This window comes from Oncorhynchus clarkii, chromosome 33 (assembly GCF_045791955.1).
Source record: "Oncorhynchus clarkii lewisi isolate Uvic-CL-2024 chromosome 33, UVic_Ocla_1.0, whole genome shotgun sequence".
In the NCBI taxonomy this organism is placed as follows: domain Eukaryota; kingdom Metazoa; phylum Chordata; class Actinopteri; order Salmoniformes; family Salmonidae; genus Oncorhynchus; species Oncorhynchus clarkii.
In genome coordinates, this window is record NC_092179.1 from 35,879,218 (window position 1) to 35,899,889 (window position 20,672).

General features: G+C 44.5%; 1 protein-coding gene across 1 annotated transcript in view; it reads left to right on the plus strand.

Annotated features, from left to right (window-relative positions):
• Nucleotides 1-8,155: 8,155 nt before the first annotated feature.
• The window catches only part of LOC139392980 (PHD finger protein 21B-like), a 155,578-nt gene continuing 143,061 nt past the window's right edge, over nt 8,156-20,672 (plus strand). The window contains exons 1-3 of the mRNA XM_071141288.1: nt 8,156-8,276; nt 8,712-8,744; nt 9,030-9,095. Of these exons, the coding sequence (XP_070997389.1) occupies nt 8,223-8,276; nt 8,712-8,744; nt 9,030-9,095 (153 nt within the window). The 5' untranslated portion in view covers nt 8,156-8,222. The remainder of the gene's footprint in view (nt 8,277-8,711; nt 8,745-9,029; nt 9,096-20,672) is intronic.

Here is a 20,672-nt window from a genome sequence, read left to right on the forward strand (position 1 = left end):
CACTACTGTTGACCAGGGCCCATGTTCAAGTCCAATACAACCAACCTTCTTCTAGTCTGGTCATCATAACACCCCTGACCTCATAGATACTGTATAATAAAACATAATCATAACAGCTCTGACCTCCGACCCCTAGGTGATGATGTCATCAGATGAATGTTCTCTGTGAAGGTCACAGAGCTTGAGACGGAGCGGCCTAGCGAGACGAGGGGTTGATGGTTACTCATGTGTTAAGATTAATTATGTTAATGGATTCATTATTTACTACTCCTCTCAGACAAAATGGCACCCTATTCCCTACATAGTACACTCCTTTAGACCAGGGTCAGTAGGACTCTGGCACCCTATTCCCTACATAGTACACTCCTTTAGACCAGGGTCAGTAGGACTCTGGCACCCTATTCCCTACATAGTACACTCCTTTAGACCAGGGTCAGTAGGACTCTGGCACCCTATTCCCTACATAGTACACTACTGTTGAGCAGGGTCAGTAGGACTCTGGCACCCTATTCCCTACATAGTACACTCCTTTAGACCAGGGTCAGTAGGACTCTGGCACCCTATTCCCTACATAGTACACTCCTTTAGACCAGGGTCAGTAGGACTCTGGCACCCTATTCCCTACATAGTACACTCCTTTAGACCAGGGTCAGTAGGACTCTGGCACCCTATTCCCTACATAGTACACTCCTTTAGACCAGGGTCAGTAGGACTCTGGCACCCTATTCCCTACATAGTACACTCCTTTAGACCAGGGTCAGTAGGACTCTGGCACCCTATTCCCTACATAGTACACTCCTTTAGACCAGGGTCAGTAGGACTCTGGCACCCTATTCCCTACATAGTACACTCCTTTAGACCAGGGTCAGTAGGACTCTGGCACCCTATTCCCTACATAGTACACTACTGTTGAGCAGGGTCAGTAGGACTCTGGCACCCTATTCCCTACATAGTACACTCCTTTAGACCAGGGTCAGTAGGACTCTAGCACCCTATTCCCTACATAGTACACTCCTTTAGACCAGGGTCAGTAGGACTCTGGCACCCTATTCCCTACATAGTACACTCCTTTAGACCAGGGTCAGTAGGACTCTGGCACCCTATTCCCTACATAGTACACTCCTTTAGACCAGGGTCAGTAGGACTCTGGCACCCTATTCCCTACATAGTACACTCCTTTAGACCAGGGTCAGTAGGACTCTGGCACCCTATTCCCTACATAGTACACTCCTTTAGACCAGGGTCAGTAGGACTCTGGCACCCTATTCCCTACATAGTACACTCCTTTAGACCAGGGTCAGTAGGACTCTGGCACCCTATTCCCTACATAGTACACTACTGTTGAGCAGGGTCAGTAGGACTCTGGCACCCTATTCCCTACATAGTACACTACTGTTGAGCAGGGTCAGTAGGACTCTGGCACACTATTCCCTACATAGTACACTACTGTTGAGCAGGGCCCATGCACCCTATAGACACTGTATATTCGATAGGCAATGACTTGAAAAACGACAAACCTCAGATTTTCCACTTCCTGGTTGGATTTTGTCTCAGGTTTTTTGCCTGCCATATGAGTTCTGTTATACTCACAGACATCATTCAAACAGTTTTAGAAACTTCAGAGTGTTTTCTACCCAAATATAGATTTTGGGTCTGAGTAGCAGGCCGTTTACTCTGGGCACCTTATTATCCAAGCTACTTAATACTGCCCCCCTGTCCCAATGAAGTTAAAGGAGGATCCTGATAGGTTGATAGGAGCTGACTATTAAAGGAGGATCCTGATAGGTTGATAGGAGCTGACTATTAAAGGAGGATCCTGATAGGTTGATAGGAGCTCACTATTAAAGGAGGATCCTGATAGGTTTATAGTAGTTGACTATTAAAGGAGGATCCTGATAGGTTGATAGGAGCTGACTATTAAAGGAGGATCCTGATAGGTTGATAGGAGCTGACTATTAAAGGAGGATCCTGATAGGTTGATAGGAGCTGACTATTAAAGGAGGATCCTGATAGGTTGATAGGAGCTGACTATTAAAGGACGATCCTGATAGGTTGATAGGAGCTGACGATTAAAAGAGGATCCTGATAGGTTGATAGGAGCTCACTATTAAAGGAGGATCCTGATAGGTTGATAGGAGCTGACTATTAAAGGAGGATCCTGATAGGTTTATAGTAGTTGACTATTAAAGGAGGATCCTGATAGGTTGATAGGAGCTGACTATTAAAGGAGGATCCTGATAGGTTTGTCGTGGTTGACCATTAAAGGAGTTCCTTGGAATGAAAACACTACAACAGACAGCTCAAGGCAGAGTTCAGAGTTCAGTGACTTAAACCTGACTGCTCGTTGCTAAGCTAATCACCCCTGTCTGACTGCTCGTTGCTAAGCCAATCACTCCTGTCTGACTGCTCGTTGCTAAGCTAATCACCGCTGTCTGACTGCTCGTTGCTAAGCTAATCACCCCTGTCTGACTGCTCGTTGCTAAGCTAATCACCCCTGTCTGACTGCTCGTTGCTAAGCTAATCACCCCTGTCTGACTGCTCGTTGCTAAGCCAATTGGGGCGGCAGGGTAGCATAGTGGTTAGAGCGTTGGACTAGTAACCGAAAGGTTGCAAGTTTGAATCCCCGAGCTGACAAGGTAGAAATCTGCCGTTCTGCACCCTGAACAAGGCAGTTAACCCACTGTTCTTAGGCCGTCATTGAAAATAAGAATTTGTTCTTAACTGACTTGCCTAGTTAAATAAAGGTAAAATAATCACCCTTGTCTGACTGCACGTTGCTAAGCAAATCACCCCTGTCTGACTGCTCGTTGCTAAGCTAATCACCCTGTCTGACTGCTCGTTGCTAAGCAAATCAACCCTGTCTGACTGCTTGGTATCAACACCTATTACCCTACTACAATAACACTGGGGAGGAAATAGGACCTGGGCCTGGTATCAACACCTATTACCCTACTACAATAACACTGGGGAGGAAATAGGACCTGGGCTTGGTATCAACACCTATTACCCTACTACAATAACACTGGGGAGACAATAGGACCTGGGCCTGGTATCAACACCTATTACCCTACTACAATAACACTGGGGAGGAAATAGGACCTGGGCCTGGTATCAACACCTATTACCCTACTACAATAACACTGGGGAGGAAATAGGACCTGGGCCTGGTATCAACACCTATTACCCTACTACAAAAACACTGGGGAGGAAATAGGACCTGGGCTTGGTATCAACACCTATTACCCTACTACAAAAACACTGGGGAGGAAATAGGACCTGGGCTTGGTATCAACACCTATTACCCTACTACAAAAACACTGGGGAGACAATAGGACCTGGGCTTGGTATCCAATGGTACCCTATTCCCTATTTACTTTGGACTATAGTGCACTATATACGGAATAGGGTGGCATTTGGGATTTTAACCCAGTTATACAGCTAGTTATAAGGCTTTATTGGTTATCATGTTGTCACGCTCGTCCTCCTCTTCTGACGAGGAGTAGCAAGGGTCGGACCAAAGCGCAGCGAGGTATGTGTTCATGACGATATTTATATTCAACTCAGAACACTAAAACAAAAATAACAACGAGGACGAAACGAAACAGTCCTGTCTGGTGACATACACAAAGACAGAAAATAATCACCCACAACTCAAAAGGGGAACCAGGCTACCTAAATATGGTTCTCAATCAGGGACAACGATAAACAGCTGCCTCTGATTGAGAACCATACCAGGCCGAAACACAGAAATCCCAAAACATAGATAAAAGGAACATAGACAACCCACCCAACTCACGCCCTGACCAAACTTAAACAAAGACATAATTAAAGAACTAAGGTCAGAACGTGACAAGAACCTTATAAAGAGATCTTCCGTGAGCTATTTAGACTTTGTAAGAGTTCTGTTGTTACACCAGTCAGCAGTGCTTCTCGCGAGAGAAGCTTCTCAGCTTTAAAACGGATTCAAATCAAATCAAATCAAATGTTATTTGTCACATACACATGATTAGCAGATGTTAATGCGCGTGAGAGTAATACTAGATTCTACAGTCTAACAGCACCTTTATATTCTGGATGGAACTCAGATAATATGAAGGCTGCAGAAAAACAACGATGTTTAATGTCTATGCTTTAGGCTCCGTTTATAAAGGCAAGAGGTAATGTGTGTGTGTGTGTGTGTGTGTGTGTGCGCGCGTGTGTGTGTGTGTGTGTGTGTGTGTGTGTGTGTGTGTGTGGTTCTAAACCCGTTTTTTATTTATTTGACTGTACTGGATCAGATCATTATGATTCATGAATATCAACCCAAATACACAGTTGTAATAACATTTCGCCCACTGAGTTAATTACCGACTAATTTATTACACCGGTTTCAAATGATAGGTTACTAACCTTCATACCGCAGCCGTATAAGTCATTCAATTGTAACAGTAATTAGCTGGCTACAGTATTAACGAGCATGCATGAAAAATAAATAGTTGCCAGTTAAATAATTATCTGTTTGTTCATCAAGTGGTACTGTCAGGCCTCTACTATCATGTAGGATATAAACAGAGGTGGGTCTAATAGCTTATTAGACGTCAAAAACACACAGCAATAACTATTTCGCTGTCGTATCTTGGTGTTCATTGTCGGTCAGTAACGCTGCTGTGAAGAGAAGCTTTGCTAAAAGCATCTTGCAATCGAAAGTGACTGACTGGTTGTTTTTCCTGCGAGGAGTTCAGAGTTTCACCGCTGAGCCGTGAAATGAGGAAGAACAGCTGATGTAGCACGGCGGCAGACATCACACACACACACACACACACACACACACAGCCTGGCTTCGACCTGTGCAGAGTGGTGGGGGGAGGGGAGCTTTCCTTTCACGCCCGGACAGAAAATCCGCTCAACTAAGTCCACAAAACTTAAAAGCGTTGTTACTCTTACGTGTGAATGAGTTTAAGGAATTTATTGTAGGCCCTATTTTAGAAAATAAAAATAAAAATAAATAGTATACTAGCCTGTAACTTATCGAGTGGTTTTTAAAAGTCTACTACCCGTGAAGGATTGCTTGACCAACGGTCCCCTTCAGAATGCCTGGTTGAAAACAGTGGTTATGCATTGAATACCCCCAGGGATTAGCACGTTACATGAATATGACCAATGGAGTACAACTCGAGGCAAGTGACCAACATGAATAAGTAACTTCCTTTAAAACGTCGATAGAACGTAATGGATGCCGCCTGAAAACAGTCCAGTATTTTAGCGGCGTTTCAGCGCTGTCCATGGTGCTACTTTCCCCACATCGTGGCTATAGCCCCCACTCTGTTGCTGCCTGTGTTTTACTGTATCCGTTGGATCACTTGCTGTGTTTTACAAGCGGTAATTATATCGTAATATGTATTCCAGACCTATTTCCCAGTATTGTAGAACACCACGCAACACTACTCAGCTGCGCCCCCCCCCCCCCCCCCCCCCTTATTAATTTGTATTCGAAACTAGCCGTCTCTAGACTAGGTTACTCCTGTGGTGTTTTCTCTTTGAGTTGATTTGAAAAGCATAGCAACGCTATCTCTGTTTCACATCAACTCTCAACTCACATCCTCCCCGCGGCCGACCGACACAGACCCACTCCGAGGCACTGATTGGCTGCTCGCCGCCCCACCTCGCGTCGGTCTGAAGCCATATGCAGCAGCGGAAAACTCCTGATTGGCACAGCCCGCAACCCCCTTCGCGCAGCACGCCAAAAGGAGCTCCAATGGCGGCTTGACCTGTGTGGCTTGGAGGAGGGAGGACGCGGGAGGCTAGGGGGAGGGAGGAAGACAAATCCTTGAGCACAGGGTGAGGGGTGTCAGATTAGAAAAAGGAGAAATGTATTTGTGTGAGCAAAACGTCACACTCGGTAGGCTACTTGCTGTTAGCTATATGACCCGTTTCTCTCTCTCTCTCAGAACAAAATGGCTAACTGCCCCTCTACAGCCCGATCTCTGTGTTACTACAACCGAGTGTTGGTATAATTCAGATGATATGCTACTAACTTCAGACCGCTTGTTTATATTCATTTGTTCTTCTGTATGCTAGTTAGAAAGACACAGAAAGATGTGGAATTATTTAAGACTATAATGCTTTTAACACATAATTCATTAGGCCTTTATTTACTGAGCTGGCACACACAAGATCACATGTTGATAACTGCAGTGAACAATTCTTAACTGGGCATCTAAGCACATAGGCCTATAAGGAACAGAGGTGTATGTCTGTTGGTGTCCAGGCTGACTAGCTAAATCAATAAGGGGAGAGAACATAACCTTTAAATGACCTCAGCTCACTTCTCCTGGTGCTTTTACAGGTCAGAGTTGTCTTACTCAGAATAAACTAGAGCAATGAATAACTAATTTTCCTCTCCAATGCCCAATGTCCCTCTGAGTGTGTTACAGACCCAATGTCCCTCTGAGTGTGTTAAAGACCCAATGTCCCTCTGAGTGTGTTACAGACCCAATGTCCCTCTGAGTGTGTTAAGACCCAATGTCCCTCTGAGTGTGTTACAGACCCAATGTCCCTCTGAGTGTGTTAAGACCCAATGTCCCTCTGAGTGTGTTAAGACCCAATGTCCCTCTGAGTGTGTGTGTGTTAAGACCCAATGTCCCTCTGAGTGTGTTAAAGAGCATTTCTTTGGGGGGGGGGGGGGCGGGGGGTAAGTAACAACCTGGTAGTAACATATTAGAACATAACAATGATCACAATATAAGTCTATTATTCTACACGTGATAAAGCCTAACCTTATGCATATTACTGGACTTAATCAAATAGTTATCTATCCTGGATTTAATATTATAGTTATCTATCCTGGATTTAATCAAATAGTTATCTATCCTGGATTTAATATTATAGTTATCTATCCTGGACTTAATAAATTAGTTATCTATCCTGGACTTAATTAATAAAATAGTTATCTATCCTGGATTTAATCAAATAGTTATCTATCCTGGACTTAATTAATAAAATAGTTATCTATCCTGGATTTAATCAAATAGTTATCTATCCTGGACTTAAGAAAATAGTTATCTATCCTGGACTTAATAAAATAGTTATCTATCCTGGACTTAATAAATTAGTTATCTATCCTGGACTTAATTAATAAAATAGTTATCTATCCTGGACTTAATAAATTAGTTATCTATCCTGGACTTAATTAATAAAATAGTTATCTATCCTGGATTTAATCAAATAGTTATCTATCCTGGACTTAATTAATAAAATAGTTATCTATCCTGGATTTAATCAAATAGTTATCTATCCTGGATTTAATAAAATAGTTATCTATCCTGGATTTAATCAAATAGTTATCTATCCTGGATTTAATAAAATAGTTATCTATCCTGGACTTAAGAAAAATAGTTATCTATCCTGGATTTAATCAAATAGTTATCTATCCTGGATTTAATAAAATAGTTATCTATCCTGGACTTAATTAATAAAATAGTTATCTATCCTGGACTTAAGAAAAATAGTAATCTATCCTGGACTTAATAAATTAGTTATCTATCCTGGACTTAATAAATTAGTTATCTATCCTGGACTTAATTAATAAAATAGTTATCTATCCTGGATTTAATCAAATAGTTATCTATCCTGGACTTAAGAAAATAGTTATCTATCCTGGACTTAATTAATAAAATAGTTATCTATCCTGGACTCAAGAAAATAGTTATCTATCCTTGCAATATTGTGGACAGCCTGAGTGTATTTTATTCAAGAGTGCGCATGACTGAGTGTATGCTTTTGTGACCGAGGGGGAGAGAAAGACAGACGAGGGGAGAGTTCTGTTCTTTCACTGCTCCATCCGGGAATTTTCGAATTAGCATTGACAGCCGAAGCGCAACTTTTCCCCAGGCAAAGTGAAATCAAGCCGCTCACTCGGACAAAATATAGTCCCCACTATTCAACTAAAAATGATCAAAAGAAAAATAAATCGACCGTTTGGAGAGGATGCGTCGACGCGGCGTTATTTTTAGAGTGGATCTGTCCAGGTGCTGAAACCTTTCCCCCGTGTTTAGAGCACTTTGCTCAGCGGCGTAAAGTGAGTGATGAGCCCTCTACACAGCAAAGAAGCAAGAACTTGCTTTGCAGCCTGAGTAGTTCTTCTTTCGATTGTTATTGTCGCTTTAAAAAAAAACATTTTAATTCACTTAAACTTCACATTGATTACATCGAAAGTGGTACAAAAGTGTTTTTGAAGTCGGAACATGGAACTACAATGCCTGCAAGAGGCGTTGAAAGTCGAGATCCAATGTCATCAGGTAAAAACGAAACATCGTTTCATTCTACCCCCTTATTTGTGGTCTTTTGAGCGAGTGAGTGGTGTAGGGAGGGGAAAAAAAAATCTCAGAGGGATCAAACGTGACATGTTTGTTTTCCCAGCGAGAAAAAGAGTATGTGCTCTGTTATGCTTAGCTTGTATGTGCGTGCGACGCCATAAACATGCACTTTCTGATGAGAGTGGGACACTTTTTTAGACTACTTTGTTATTGTCGTGGGTCTGTTTCGAGCATCAAGAACTAGGTTGTAATAATGCGGTGGTCCTGTGTGGCGAGCAGGACGCGACCTGAATATTTATGAGCTGTAGAAACCGACTCGCTCCTAATGCTTCGCTGCTTTGATCTTGTCTTTTTACACACTAAACTTGAAACACTTTTTTCTAATTCCTCTTTCGTTTTTTTTCTTCCTCCGGTTAGAAACTAGTTGCACAGATGAAGCAAGACCCGCAGGTAAAATGTCTATTTGTGAAAGCCTTGTAATCGTCCTCTAGACACGGCTGGTTAGGGTTAGGGAGTGTGGCAGGAAACTTTATCAGCATTAAATCTCTTTATTGTCTTGTTGTAAACCCTGTTTACTTAGCAGAGTTTCCACCTGCTTTGTCCAGCAAATGTGACTTTGGTTTATAACGCAACGACATAAGTTTGAAACGTGTCGACATTGTTAGGTTACACTTGGTGTTTTGGTCCCATTCATAATCCTATTATTTGACTGATGATGTTTCTGTTTAATTGTAGGATGGAGAGCTTAAGAAACAACTACACGAAAGACACGACAGAATAACAGCCCTAAGCGAAAAACAAGTAAGAAAACCCCCAAAAGCATCTGTGTTGCTTTATTCTACACTTATTGTTGGCTATGATCATCATTCATGTCACGGCAATAGTCTTGTATTGTGTGAGACCGTTATGTTTAGGACAATGTGCTTGTGTGTTTAAAAAAAAAAAAACGGTTTTAAAAAGTAAAGGCATTTGAATTTAGTCTTTGCTCCCCCTTTAAAGTCGTTGTGTTGTAGAATTCCTCAACGTAATCTGCTGATTCTGTCCGGATACTCTTTTTTTAAGTTGCCTAACATGAAATGTTGAAAAATGTAGCGTCCATTTTGAGTAAGTCGACATGTTTTCAGGAGAGTAAGAAAGGAGATGCTCAAGTATCCGGTCTGCACTTTTTTTTTTTTTTTGTTACACATCAAGCGTCACGTTTTTACTATTCTGACTATTCGTAGATATTCATCGGCGAATGAATACGTATTTTTTGTTGCTTCTAAATTGACTTTATGTGTTACTTTATAGCCAGTATTATTTATTCTTGGTCACATGACGGTAAAGGTCGCTTTTGATTCGATCGCAGCTTACACTTTCATTTTTTAATTTTTTTTTTTTTACTACATCTAGTATCAAATTGGCCAAGATGAACTTCCATCTTTGTAATAAGTGATTTAAACTTATTTGTATGTATTCCTAATGAGTCATTTGAAGGGTAAAGAGAAACACTAAAGTCCAGCTCTTCCGCCCAGGAGAACGGGAGCTATTTTTTCAGCACCACAGAACAGATGCCGTTGAACGCTTAAAGTCACAACACTGCCTGGCTCAATATATGAAGTTACCGAAGCCACTAAGAAACACAAAACATACATATAATGTGTAAATATATATTGTGGAAGTCAAATCAGTCGATGTTGAATCATTTTAGTTCATTATAAAGGGTTTTTGCGTTGGCCTAAGTTAGATCGATCCTGTTTCTTCAGGAATGCAGTTTTCAGCACTTGAGCCCTGAACAGCGCCTTGATTTTCTCCACCATTCGCTGTTGAACGTTTCCTGTAAAGCAGAAGACAAACTCATTTAGGCAGCTTATGCAGAGAAACAATGCTTATATTTTCACGTAGTTGGTTATCTATTTACACGAGGTGGATCTTTCCAGAGTATGTATTTGTTGTAGTGTTTTACGCAAAGCGCCTTAGTTTGGTAGTGGATGCTTCCATTTTGTGCCGAGAAGGGGTGTTGGTTTCTTCCTAACATGGAGAAAAAGTCTGCGGAGTTTCTCGGAGAGGGGGGGATGGGCCCCATTCATGCCGAACATTACCATTTTGATTGCTTTGATGCTGTTTATAGAGGAGGGGGAGGGGAGAGAGAAAAGAGAGAGCCCCGAGTCAGCAGCAGCAACGCAGCCTGGGATGTTTAATCACTGTTTAGCGCCGACTCTCCTTATTTTATTAGCGGAATATGACCTATAGTTTACTCTGCTCTAGCGATGCTTGCTGCTACCAGAGAAAATCTGCTTTTTACACCGTCATAGATTTAGTTGTTGTTGTTGTTGTTGTTGTAGGGCACTGACATTACATATCACCTGAAGAATAGGCTTTTGTTTACTTTTGTTTAAGTCAAATTTTAGATGTTAAAAGATAGCTTTGTTAGGTCAACATATGCGTAATAATTTAGCCTATTCATTTAGCACGTGATTCACTTTCTTTCTCTTAAATTAAAAGTGTATTTTGCTTGAGTGGCTTTTGTTATATAAAAATGACATAAAATTAATACTTAACACAGTGACTTTATAGTCATCCAGACGTTATAATGCATATGCCAATGTTCTGACGGTGGCTAGTAAATACTAGTCCCTCTGTTAAACCAAACTACTCTACAAACACGAGTCAGAAAGTATACAGTATGCATCATATGTCTATGAGGATGTAGGCCTGTGTGTGTTTCTATCCTAGGTTTTGTTGAGGGACGGTGTGAAGACAGAGAGGAGCAGGTTGTTGAGGGACGGTGTGAATAGAGAGAGGAGCAGGTTGTTGAGGGACGGTGTGAAGACAGAGAGGAGCAGGTTGTTGAGGGACGGTGTGAATAGAGAGAGGAGCAGGTTGTTGAGGGACGGTGTGAATAGAGAGAGGAGCAGGTTGTTGAGGGACGGTGTGAATAGAGAGAGGAGCAGGTTGTTGAGGGACGGTGTGAATAGAGAGAGGAGCAGGTTGTTGAGGGACGGTGTGAATAGAGAGAGGAGCAGGTTGTTGAGGGACGGTGTGAATAGAGAGAGGAGCAGGTTGTTGAGCGACGGTGTGAATAGAGAGAGGAGCAGGTTGTATAGTAGTGCACTATATAGGGAATAGGGCCCTGGTCTAAAGTAGTGCACTATGTAGGGAATAGGGCCCCAGTCTAAAGTAGTGCACTATATAGGGAATAGGGTCCCAGTCTAAAGTAGTGCACTATATAGGGAATAGGGCCCCAGTCTAAAGTAGTGCACTATATAGGGAATAGGGCCCCAGTCTAAAGTAGTGCACTATATAGGGAATAGGGCCCCAGTCTAAAGTAGTGCACTATATAGGGAATAGGATGCCATTTGGGACTCAGATTCAGTGTGACCTTGTGTTACCTTCAGGGGAAAACACAGACAGACAGTTCTATTCCTTATCCCAGTTTAGTCCTGAGAGACAGACAGCTCTATTCCTTTTCCCAGTTTAGTCCTGAGAGACAGACAGCTTTATTCCTTATCCCAGTTTAGTCCTGAGAGACAGACAGCTCTATTCCTTATCCCAGTTTAGTCCTGAGAGACAGACAGCTCTATTCCTTATCCCAGTTTAGTCCTGAGAGACAGACAGCTCTATTCCTTATCCCAGTTTAGTCCTGAGAGACAGACAGCTCTATTCCTTATCCCAGTTTAGTCCTGAGAGACAGACAGCTCTATTCCTTATCCCAGTTTAGTCCTGAGAGACAGAAGTCTACAACGTTCACAACTGAACGATTAAACTTCAACAATACTTTTAAACATTCCTTTTCGTTTGCTTTTCACACTGTTGCAACATTGTAATCAGTCTGTTCTGTCAGGTAGCAGAGACTACATTAATGTGTAGTTCTTTGGGTGGCCTACTGGGACCCGGCTGGTAACCTGACTGCTAGGTTTATGTTATTAATAACAGTAAGGCTGGTAACCTGACTGCTAGGTTTATGTTATTAATAACAGTAAGGCTGGTAACCTGACTGCTAGGTTTATGTTATTAATAACAGTAAGGCTAGTAACCTGACTGCTAGGTTTATGTTATTAATAACAGTAACAATGTTAACCTGACTGCTAGGTTTATGTTATTAATAACAGTAAGGCTAGTAACCTGACTGCTAGGTTTATGTTATTAATAACAGTAAGGCTGGTAACCTGACTGCTAGGTTTATGTTATTAATAACAGTAAGGCTAGTAACCTGACTGCTAGGTTTATGTTATTAATAACAGTAACAATGTTAACCTGACTGCTAGGTTTATGTTATTAATAACAGTAAGGCTGGTAACCTGACTGCTAGGTTTATGTTATTAATAACAGTAACAATGTTAACCTGACTGCTAGGTTTATGTTATTAATAACAGTAAGGCTGGTAACCTGACTGCTAGGTTTATGTTATTAATAACAGTAACAATGTTAACCTGACTGCTAGGTTTATGTTATTAATAACAGTAAGGCTGGTAACCTGACTGCTAGGTTTATGTTATTAATAACAGTAACAATGTTAACCTGACTGCTAGGTTTATGTTATTAATAACAGTAAGGCTAGTAACCTGACTGCTAGGTTTATGTTATTAATAACAGGAAGGCTGGTAACCTGACTGCTAGGTTTATGTTATTAATAACAGGAAGGCTGGTAACCTGACTGCTAGGTTTATGTTATTAATAACAGTAAGGCTAGTAACCTGACTGGTAGGTTTATGTTATTAATAACAGTAAGGCTGGTAACCTGACTGCTAGGTTTATGTTATTAATAACAGTAAGGCTGGTAACCTGACTGCTAGGTTTATGTTATTAATAACAGTAGTAGTAACAATGTTAACCTGACTCCAGCTGATTTCAATGGACCACCACTCTGTCAGACTGACTCTAAAGTAGGTTTACTTTGAAAGGCAGCTTTGGTCGGCCATTATTCCTCATGTTTGGCTCTATGTCTCAATGTGCTGATCATTAAGTCCTGGTGGTTCTTAGGCTGTATGGGGATGACTGGTATCAGTTATTTATCTGTTTCCTGTTTTACCTACTGTCAGGGGGAGCAAGAAGGAATCAGTTATTTATCTGTTTCCTGTTTTACCAAGGCTGCTGTTAGGGGGAGCAGGAAGGTACCAGTTATTTACCTGTTTCCTGTTTCACCAAGGCTGCTGTTAGGGGGAGCAGGAAGGTATCAGTTATTTATCTGTTTCCTGTTTTACCAAGGCTGCTGTTAGGGGGAGCAGGAAGGTACCAGTTATTTATCTGTTTCCTGTTTTACCAAGGCTGCTGTCAGGGGGAGCAGGAAGGAACCAGTTATTTATCTGTTTCCTGTTTTACCTACTGTCAGGGGGAGCAAGAAGGAATCCGTTATTTATCTGTTTCCTGTTTTACCAAGGCTGCTGTTAGGGGGAGCAGGAAGGTACCAGTTATTTATCTGTTTCCTGTTTTACCAAGGCTGCTGTTAGGGGGAGCAGGAAGGTACCAGTTATTTATCTGTTTCCTGTTTTACCAAGGCTGCTGTTAGGGGGAGCAGGAAGGAACCAGTTATTTATCTGTTTCCTGTTTTACCTACTGTCAGGGGGAGCAGGAAGGAACCAGTTATTTATCTGTTTCCTGTTTTACCTACTGTCAGGGGGAGCAGGAAGGAACCAGTTATTTATCTGTTTCCTGTTTTACCAAGGCTGCTGTTAGGGGGAGGAGGAAGGTATCAGTTATTTATCTGTTTCCTGTTTTACCAAGGCTGCTGTTAGGGGGAGCAGGAAGGAACCAGTTATATACCTGTTTCCTGTTTTACCAAGGCTGCTGTTAGGGGGAGCAGGAAGGTACCAGTTATTTATCTGTTTCCTGTTATACCTACTGTCAGGGGGAGCAGGGAGGTACCAGTTATTTATCTGTTTCCTGTTTTACCAAGGCTGCTGTTAGGGGGAGCAGGAAGGAATCAGTTATTTATCTGTTTCCTGTTTTACCAAGGCTGCTGTTAGGGAGAGCAGGAAGGAATCAGTTATTTATCTGTTTCCTGTTTTACCAAGGCTGCTGTTAGGGGGAGCAGGAAGGTATCAGTTATTTATCAGTTTCCTGTTTCACCAAGGCTGCTGTTAGGGGGAGGAGGAAGGAACCAGTTATTTATCTGTTTCCTGTTTTACCAAGGCTGCTGTCAGGGGGAGCAGGAAGGTACCAGTTATTTATCTGTTTCCTGTTTTACCAAGGCTGCTGTTAGGGGGAGCAGGAAGGTATCAGTTATTTATCTGTTTCCTGTTTTACCAAGGCTGCTGTCAGGGGGAGCAGGAAGGAATCAGTTATTTATCTGTTTCCTGTTTTACCAAGGCTGCTGTCAGGGGGAGCAGGAAGGAACCAGTTATTTATCTGTTTCCTGTTTTACCAAGGCTGCTGTCAGGGGGAGGAGGAAGGAACCAGTTATTTATCTGTTTCCTGTTTTACCTACTGTCAGCGGGAGCAGGAAGGTATCAGTTATTTATCTGTTTCCTGTTTTACCAAGGCTGCTGTCAGGGGGAGCAGGAAGGTACCCGTTATTTATCTGTTTCCTGTTTTACCAAGGCTGCTGTTAGGGGGAGCAGGAAGGTACCAGTTATTTATCTGTTTCCTGTTTTACCAAGGCTGCTGTCAGGGGGAGGAGGAAGGAACCAGTTATTATCTGTTTCCTGTTTTACCAAGGCTGCTGTTAAGGGGAGCAGGAAGGTATCAGTTATTTATCTGTTTTGCTGTTTTACCTGCTGTTAGGGGGAGGAGGAAGGAACCAGTTATTTATCTGTTTCCTGTTTTACCTGCTGTTAGGGGGAGGAGGGAGGAACCAGTTATTTATCTGTTTCCTGTTTTACCTACTGTCAGGGGGAGCAGGAGGGAACCAGTTATTTATCTGTTTCCTGTTTTACCAAGGCTGCTGTTAGGGGGAGGAGGAAGGAACCAGTTATTTATCTGTTTCCTGTTTTACCAAGGCTGCTGTCAGGGGGAGCAGGAAGGAACCAGTTATTATCTGTTTCCTGTTTTACCAAGGCTGCTGTTAGGGGGAGGAGGAAGGAACCAGTTATTTATCTGTTTCCTGTTTCACCAAGGCTGCTGTCAGGGGGAGCAGGAAGGAACCAGTTATTTATCTGTTTCCTGTTTTACCAAGGCTGCTGTTAGGGGGAGCAGGAAGGAACCAGTTATTTATCTGTTTCCTGTTTTACCAAGGCTGCTGTTAGGGGGAGCAGGAAGGAACCAGTTATTTATCTGTTTCCTGTTTTACCTACTGTCAGGGGGAGCAGGAAGGAACCAGTTATTTATCTGTTTCCTGTTTTACCAAGGCTGCTGTTAGGGGGAGCAGGAAGGTACCAGTTATGAACTGTTTCCTGTTTTACCTACTGTCAGGGGGAGCAGGAAGGAACCAGTTATTTATCTGTTTCCTGTTTTACCAAGGCTGCTGTTAGGGGGAGGAGGAAGGTACCAGTTATTTATCTGTTTCCTGTTTTACCAAGGCTGCTGTTAGGGGGAGGAGGAAGGAACCAGTTATTTATCTGTTTCCTGTTTTACCAAGGCTGCTGTTAGGCGGAGGAGGAAGGTACCAGTTATTTATCTGTTTCCTGTTTCACCAAGGCTGCTGTTAAGGGGAGCAGGAAGGAACCAGTTATTTATCTGTTTCCTGTTTTACCTGCTGTTAGGGGGAGGAGGAAGGGAAGAAGTAACAGAAGTAACCGTTAACAGCCACTCAGTTATCCTGTTGTTTGTGTTGTAGTTAGAGGTGCATTAAAATGACAGTGGTAGAGGAAGTCATGTTGAAAAGAACACACAAAGAGAGAGGGAGAGAGAGGAGGAGAGAGGAGAGAGAGAGAGGGAGAGGGGGAGAGAGAGAGGGAGAGAGGGGGAGAGAGTGAGAGAGAGTGAGAGAGAGAGAGGGGGGGGAGAGGGGGAGAGTGAGGGGGAGGGAGAGGGGGAGGGAGAGAGGGGGGATAGAGAGAGAGTGAGGGGGAGAGTGAGGGGGAGGGAGAGAGGGGGAGAGAGGGGGGATAGAGAGAGAGTGAGGGGGAGGGAGAGGGGGAGGGAGAGAGGGGGGATAGAGAGAGAGTGAGGGGGAGGGAGAGGGGGAGGGAGAGAGGGGGGATAGAGAGAGAGTGAGGGGGAGGGAGAGAGGGGGAGGGAGAGGGAGAGAGGGGGGATAGAGAGAGAGTGAGGGGGAGGGAGAGGGGGAGGGAGAGAGGGGGGATAGAGAGATCAGATGTAAGCTACTTATGAGAGAAAGATTACCAGGATGGGTGTACACACACACACACACACACACACACACACACACACACACACACACACACACACACACACACACACACACACACACACACACACACACACACACACACACACACACACACACACTAACGGCACCCTATTCCCTATGTAGTACACTACTCTGTACTACAGCCCTATTCCCTATATAGTACACTACTTTATACTACAGCCCTATTCCCTATGTAGTACACTACTCTATACTACAGCCCTATTGCCTATATAGTGCACTACTCTATACTACAGCCCTATTCCCTATGTAGTGCACTACTTTATACTACAGCCCTATTGCCTATATAGTGCACTACTTTATACTACAGCCCTATTCCCTATGTAGTACACTACTTTATACTACAGCCCTATTCCCTATGTAGTGTGCTACTGCACTCTGGCTACCCAGACTCCTTTGCTACACCCAAATGCGAGGCCACGCCCACGGACGTTAGTTTTTTTTAATCCACAATGAGTCTGGATCTGAGTTCCTCCCCGATGATTTGTAGAACACAAACACATTCTACCTGTTCTGATTGGTCCCAGAAACAGGAAGTTGGTAGTAGAGGTGAATTGGGGAGAACAGGCTCGTGGTAATGGCCGGAAGCGGAATCAGTGGAACGGCGTTAAATACGTCACACGTGGTTTCCATGGTTTCCCTGGTTTCCGTGGTTTCCATGGTGTCTGATGACGTTCCATTTGCTCCGTTCCCGGACTCTTCTATGAGCCGTCCTCCCTTCAGCAGCCTCCTGTGATTGGACCAGAGCCAGAACACACGTGTGGTAAAGGAGGCATTTAGAAAATATGCCATTGGCTACTTTGATTTATTTATTTACAGATGATCCAATCGCTGATGACTTTGTTTTTGACGTCAGACTGTAGAATGTAGGGAACATTGAGCAGTGGGAGAGTTCAGTTTGAGTCGTCAGGTGACCACTATATAGGGAACATTGAGCAGCGGGAGAGGTCAGTTTGAGTCGTCAGGTGACCACTATATAGGGAACATTGAGCAGCGGGAGAGTTCAGTTTGAGTCGTCAGGTGACCACTATATAGGGAACATTGAGCAGTGGGAGAGTTCAGTTTGAGTCGTCAGGTGACCACTATATAGGGGACATTGAGCAGTGGGAGTCGTCAGGTGACCACTATATAGGGGACATTGAGCAGTGGGAGTCGTCAGGTGACCACTATATAGGGGACATTGAGCAGTGGGAGTCGTCAGGTGACCACTATATAGGGGACATTGAGCAGTGGGAGTCATCAGGTGACCACTATATAGGGGACATTGAGCAGTGGGAGTCGTCAGGTGACCACTATATAGGGGACATTGAGCAGTGGGAGTCGTCAGGTGACCACTATATAGGGGACATTGAGCAGTGGGAGTCGTCAGGTGACCACTATATAGGGAACATTGAGCAGTGGGAGTAGTCAGGTGACCACTATATAGGGGACATTGAGCAGTGGGAGTCGTCAGGTGACCACTATATAGGGGACATTGAGCAGTGGGAGAGTTCAGTTTGAGTCGTCAGGTGACCACTATATAGGGGACATTGAGCAGTGGGAGTCGTCAGGTGACCACTATATAGGGGACATTGAGCAGTGGGAGTCGTCAGGTGACCACTATATAGGGGACATTGAGCAGTGGGAGTCGTCAGGTGACCACTATATAGGGAACATTGAGCAGTGGGAGTAGTCAGGTGACCACTATATAGGGGACATTGAGCAGTGGGAGTCGTCAGGTGACCACTATATAGGGAACATTGAGCAGTGGGAGTCGTCAGGTGACCACTATATAGGGAACATTGAGCAGTGGGAGTCGTCAGGTGACCACTATATAGGGAACATTGAGCAGTGGGAGAGTTCAGTTTGAGTCGTCAGGTGACCACTATATAGGGAACATTGAGCAGTGGGAGAGTTCAGTTTGAGTCGTCAGGTGACCACTATATAGGGGACATTGAGCAGTGGGAGTCGTCAGGTGACCACTATATAGGGGACATTGAGCAGTGGGAGTCGTCAGGTGACCACTATATAGGGGACATTGAGCAGTGGGAGTCGTCAGGTGACCACTATATAGGGAACATTGAGCAGTGGGAGTAGTCAGGTGACCACTATATAGGGGACATTGAGCAGTGGGAGTCGTCAGGTGACCACTATATAGGGGACATTGAGCAGTGGGAGTCGTCAGGTGACCACTATATAGGGGACATTGAGCAGTGGGAGTCGTCAGGTGACCACTATATAGGGGACATTGAGCAGTGGGAGTCGTCAGGTGACCACTATATAGGGGACATTGAGCAGTGGGAGTCGTCAGGTGACCACTATATAGGGAACATTGAGCAGTGGGAGTAGTCGGGTGACCACTATATAGGGGACATTGAGCAGTGGGAGAGTTCAGTTTGAGTCGTCAGGTGACCACTATATAGGGGACATTGAGCAGTGGGAGAGTTCAGTTTGAGTCGTCAGGTGATCACTATATAGGGGACATTGAGCAGTGGGAGTCGTCAGGTGACCACTATATAGGGGACATTGAGCAGTGGGAGTCGTCAGGTGACCACTATATAGGGGACATTGAGCAGTGGGAGTCGTCAGGTGACCACTATATAGGGAACAGGGAGTTATTTGGTCTTCCGAGTGGCGCAGCGGTCTAAGGCACTGCGTTCTCAGTGCGTCACTACAGGCCCTGGTTCGTTTCTACGGCTGTGTCGCAAGCGGCTGTGATCGGGAGTCCCATAGGGCGGAGCACAATTGGCCCAGTGTCGTCCGGGTTTGGGTTTGGCCGGGGTTAGGGTTAGGGGTTAGGGTTAGGGTTAGGGGTTAGGGGTTAGGGTTAGGGTTAGGGTTAGGGTTTGGGTTTGGCCGGGGTAGGCCGTCCATCGTAAATAACAATTTGTTCTTAACGGACTTGCCTAGTTAATTAAAGGGTTAAAATAATTTGGGACCAGTCTATGTGAAAGCACAGCAGGTGGTTTCCCTCCAGGGAGTTTCATCATGTTGTCAGACTGAACCTGATATGTTACACCTGTTAGAAGAGGCGGAGTGTGGCCCAGGGAACACTGCCGTCTGATTGGTCTGTCCCACCTGTGGCAGTCTGTTAGAGGCTGCTGTGATTGGTGGAGGAAGAGGTAGAGCCAGGCAGAGGGTCAGGTTAGGCCAGTGTGTAGACTACCCACGATGCCCTCTGTCTAAACAAGTTTTTATTTGTATTAAATGGCTGTAATTGTCTGTGTGGTGACGATGCAGAGAGCAGTAGTGTGTTGGCTCATGTCCGAGGCCTAAGGAGGCGTTGTTCAGTATGCCGTCATCACAGAGGTCAGGCTTTTAGGACCACACGTTACGACTTAGGCCCCTGGCTCCTCATGTAAATATAAACACTGGTATTCCTACATCGCCCATAACACATTGTGGTTACATGGCTGTGAGGTAGCCGCTGGCTTGTTCAAACCCTACGCTGTGCTACAGTGGCTCTTCTCCCCCTCCACTCCCTACCCCCTACGCTAAAACCCTACGCTGTGCTACAGTGGCTCTTCTCCCAGTGGCTCTTCTCCACTCCCTCCCCCCTACGCTAAAACCCTACGCTGTGCTACAGTGGCTCTTCTCCCAGTGGCTCTTCTCCACTCCCTCCCCCCTACGCTAAAACCCTACGCTGTGCTACAGTGGCTCTTCTCCCCCTCCACTCCCTCCCCCCTACGCTAAAACCCTACGCTGTGCTACAGTGGCTCTTCTCCCCCTCCACTCCCTCCCCCCTACGCTAAAACCCTACGCTGTGCTACAGTGGCTCTTCTCCCCCTCCACTCCCTCCCCCCTACGCTAAAACCCTACGCTGTGCTACAGTGGCTCTTCTCCCCCTCCACTCCCTCCCCCCTACGCTAAAACCCTACGCTGTGCTACAGTGGCTCTTCTCCCCCTCCACTCCCTCCCCCCTACGCTAAAACCCTACGCTGTGCTACAGTGGCTCTTCTCCCCCTCCACTCCCTCCCCCCTACGCTAAAACCCTACGCTGTGCTACAGTGGCTCTTCTCCCCCTCCACTCCCTCCCCCCTACGCTAAAACCCTACGCTGTGCTACAGTGGCTCTTCTCCCCCTCCACTCCCTCCCCCCTACGCTAAAACCCTACGCTGTGCTACAGTGGCTCTTCTCCCCCTCCACTCCCT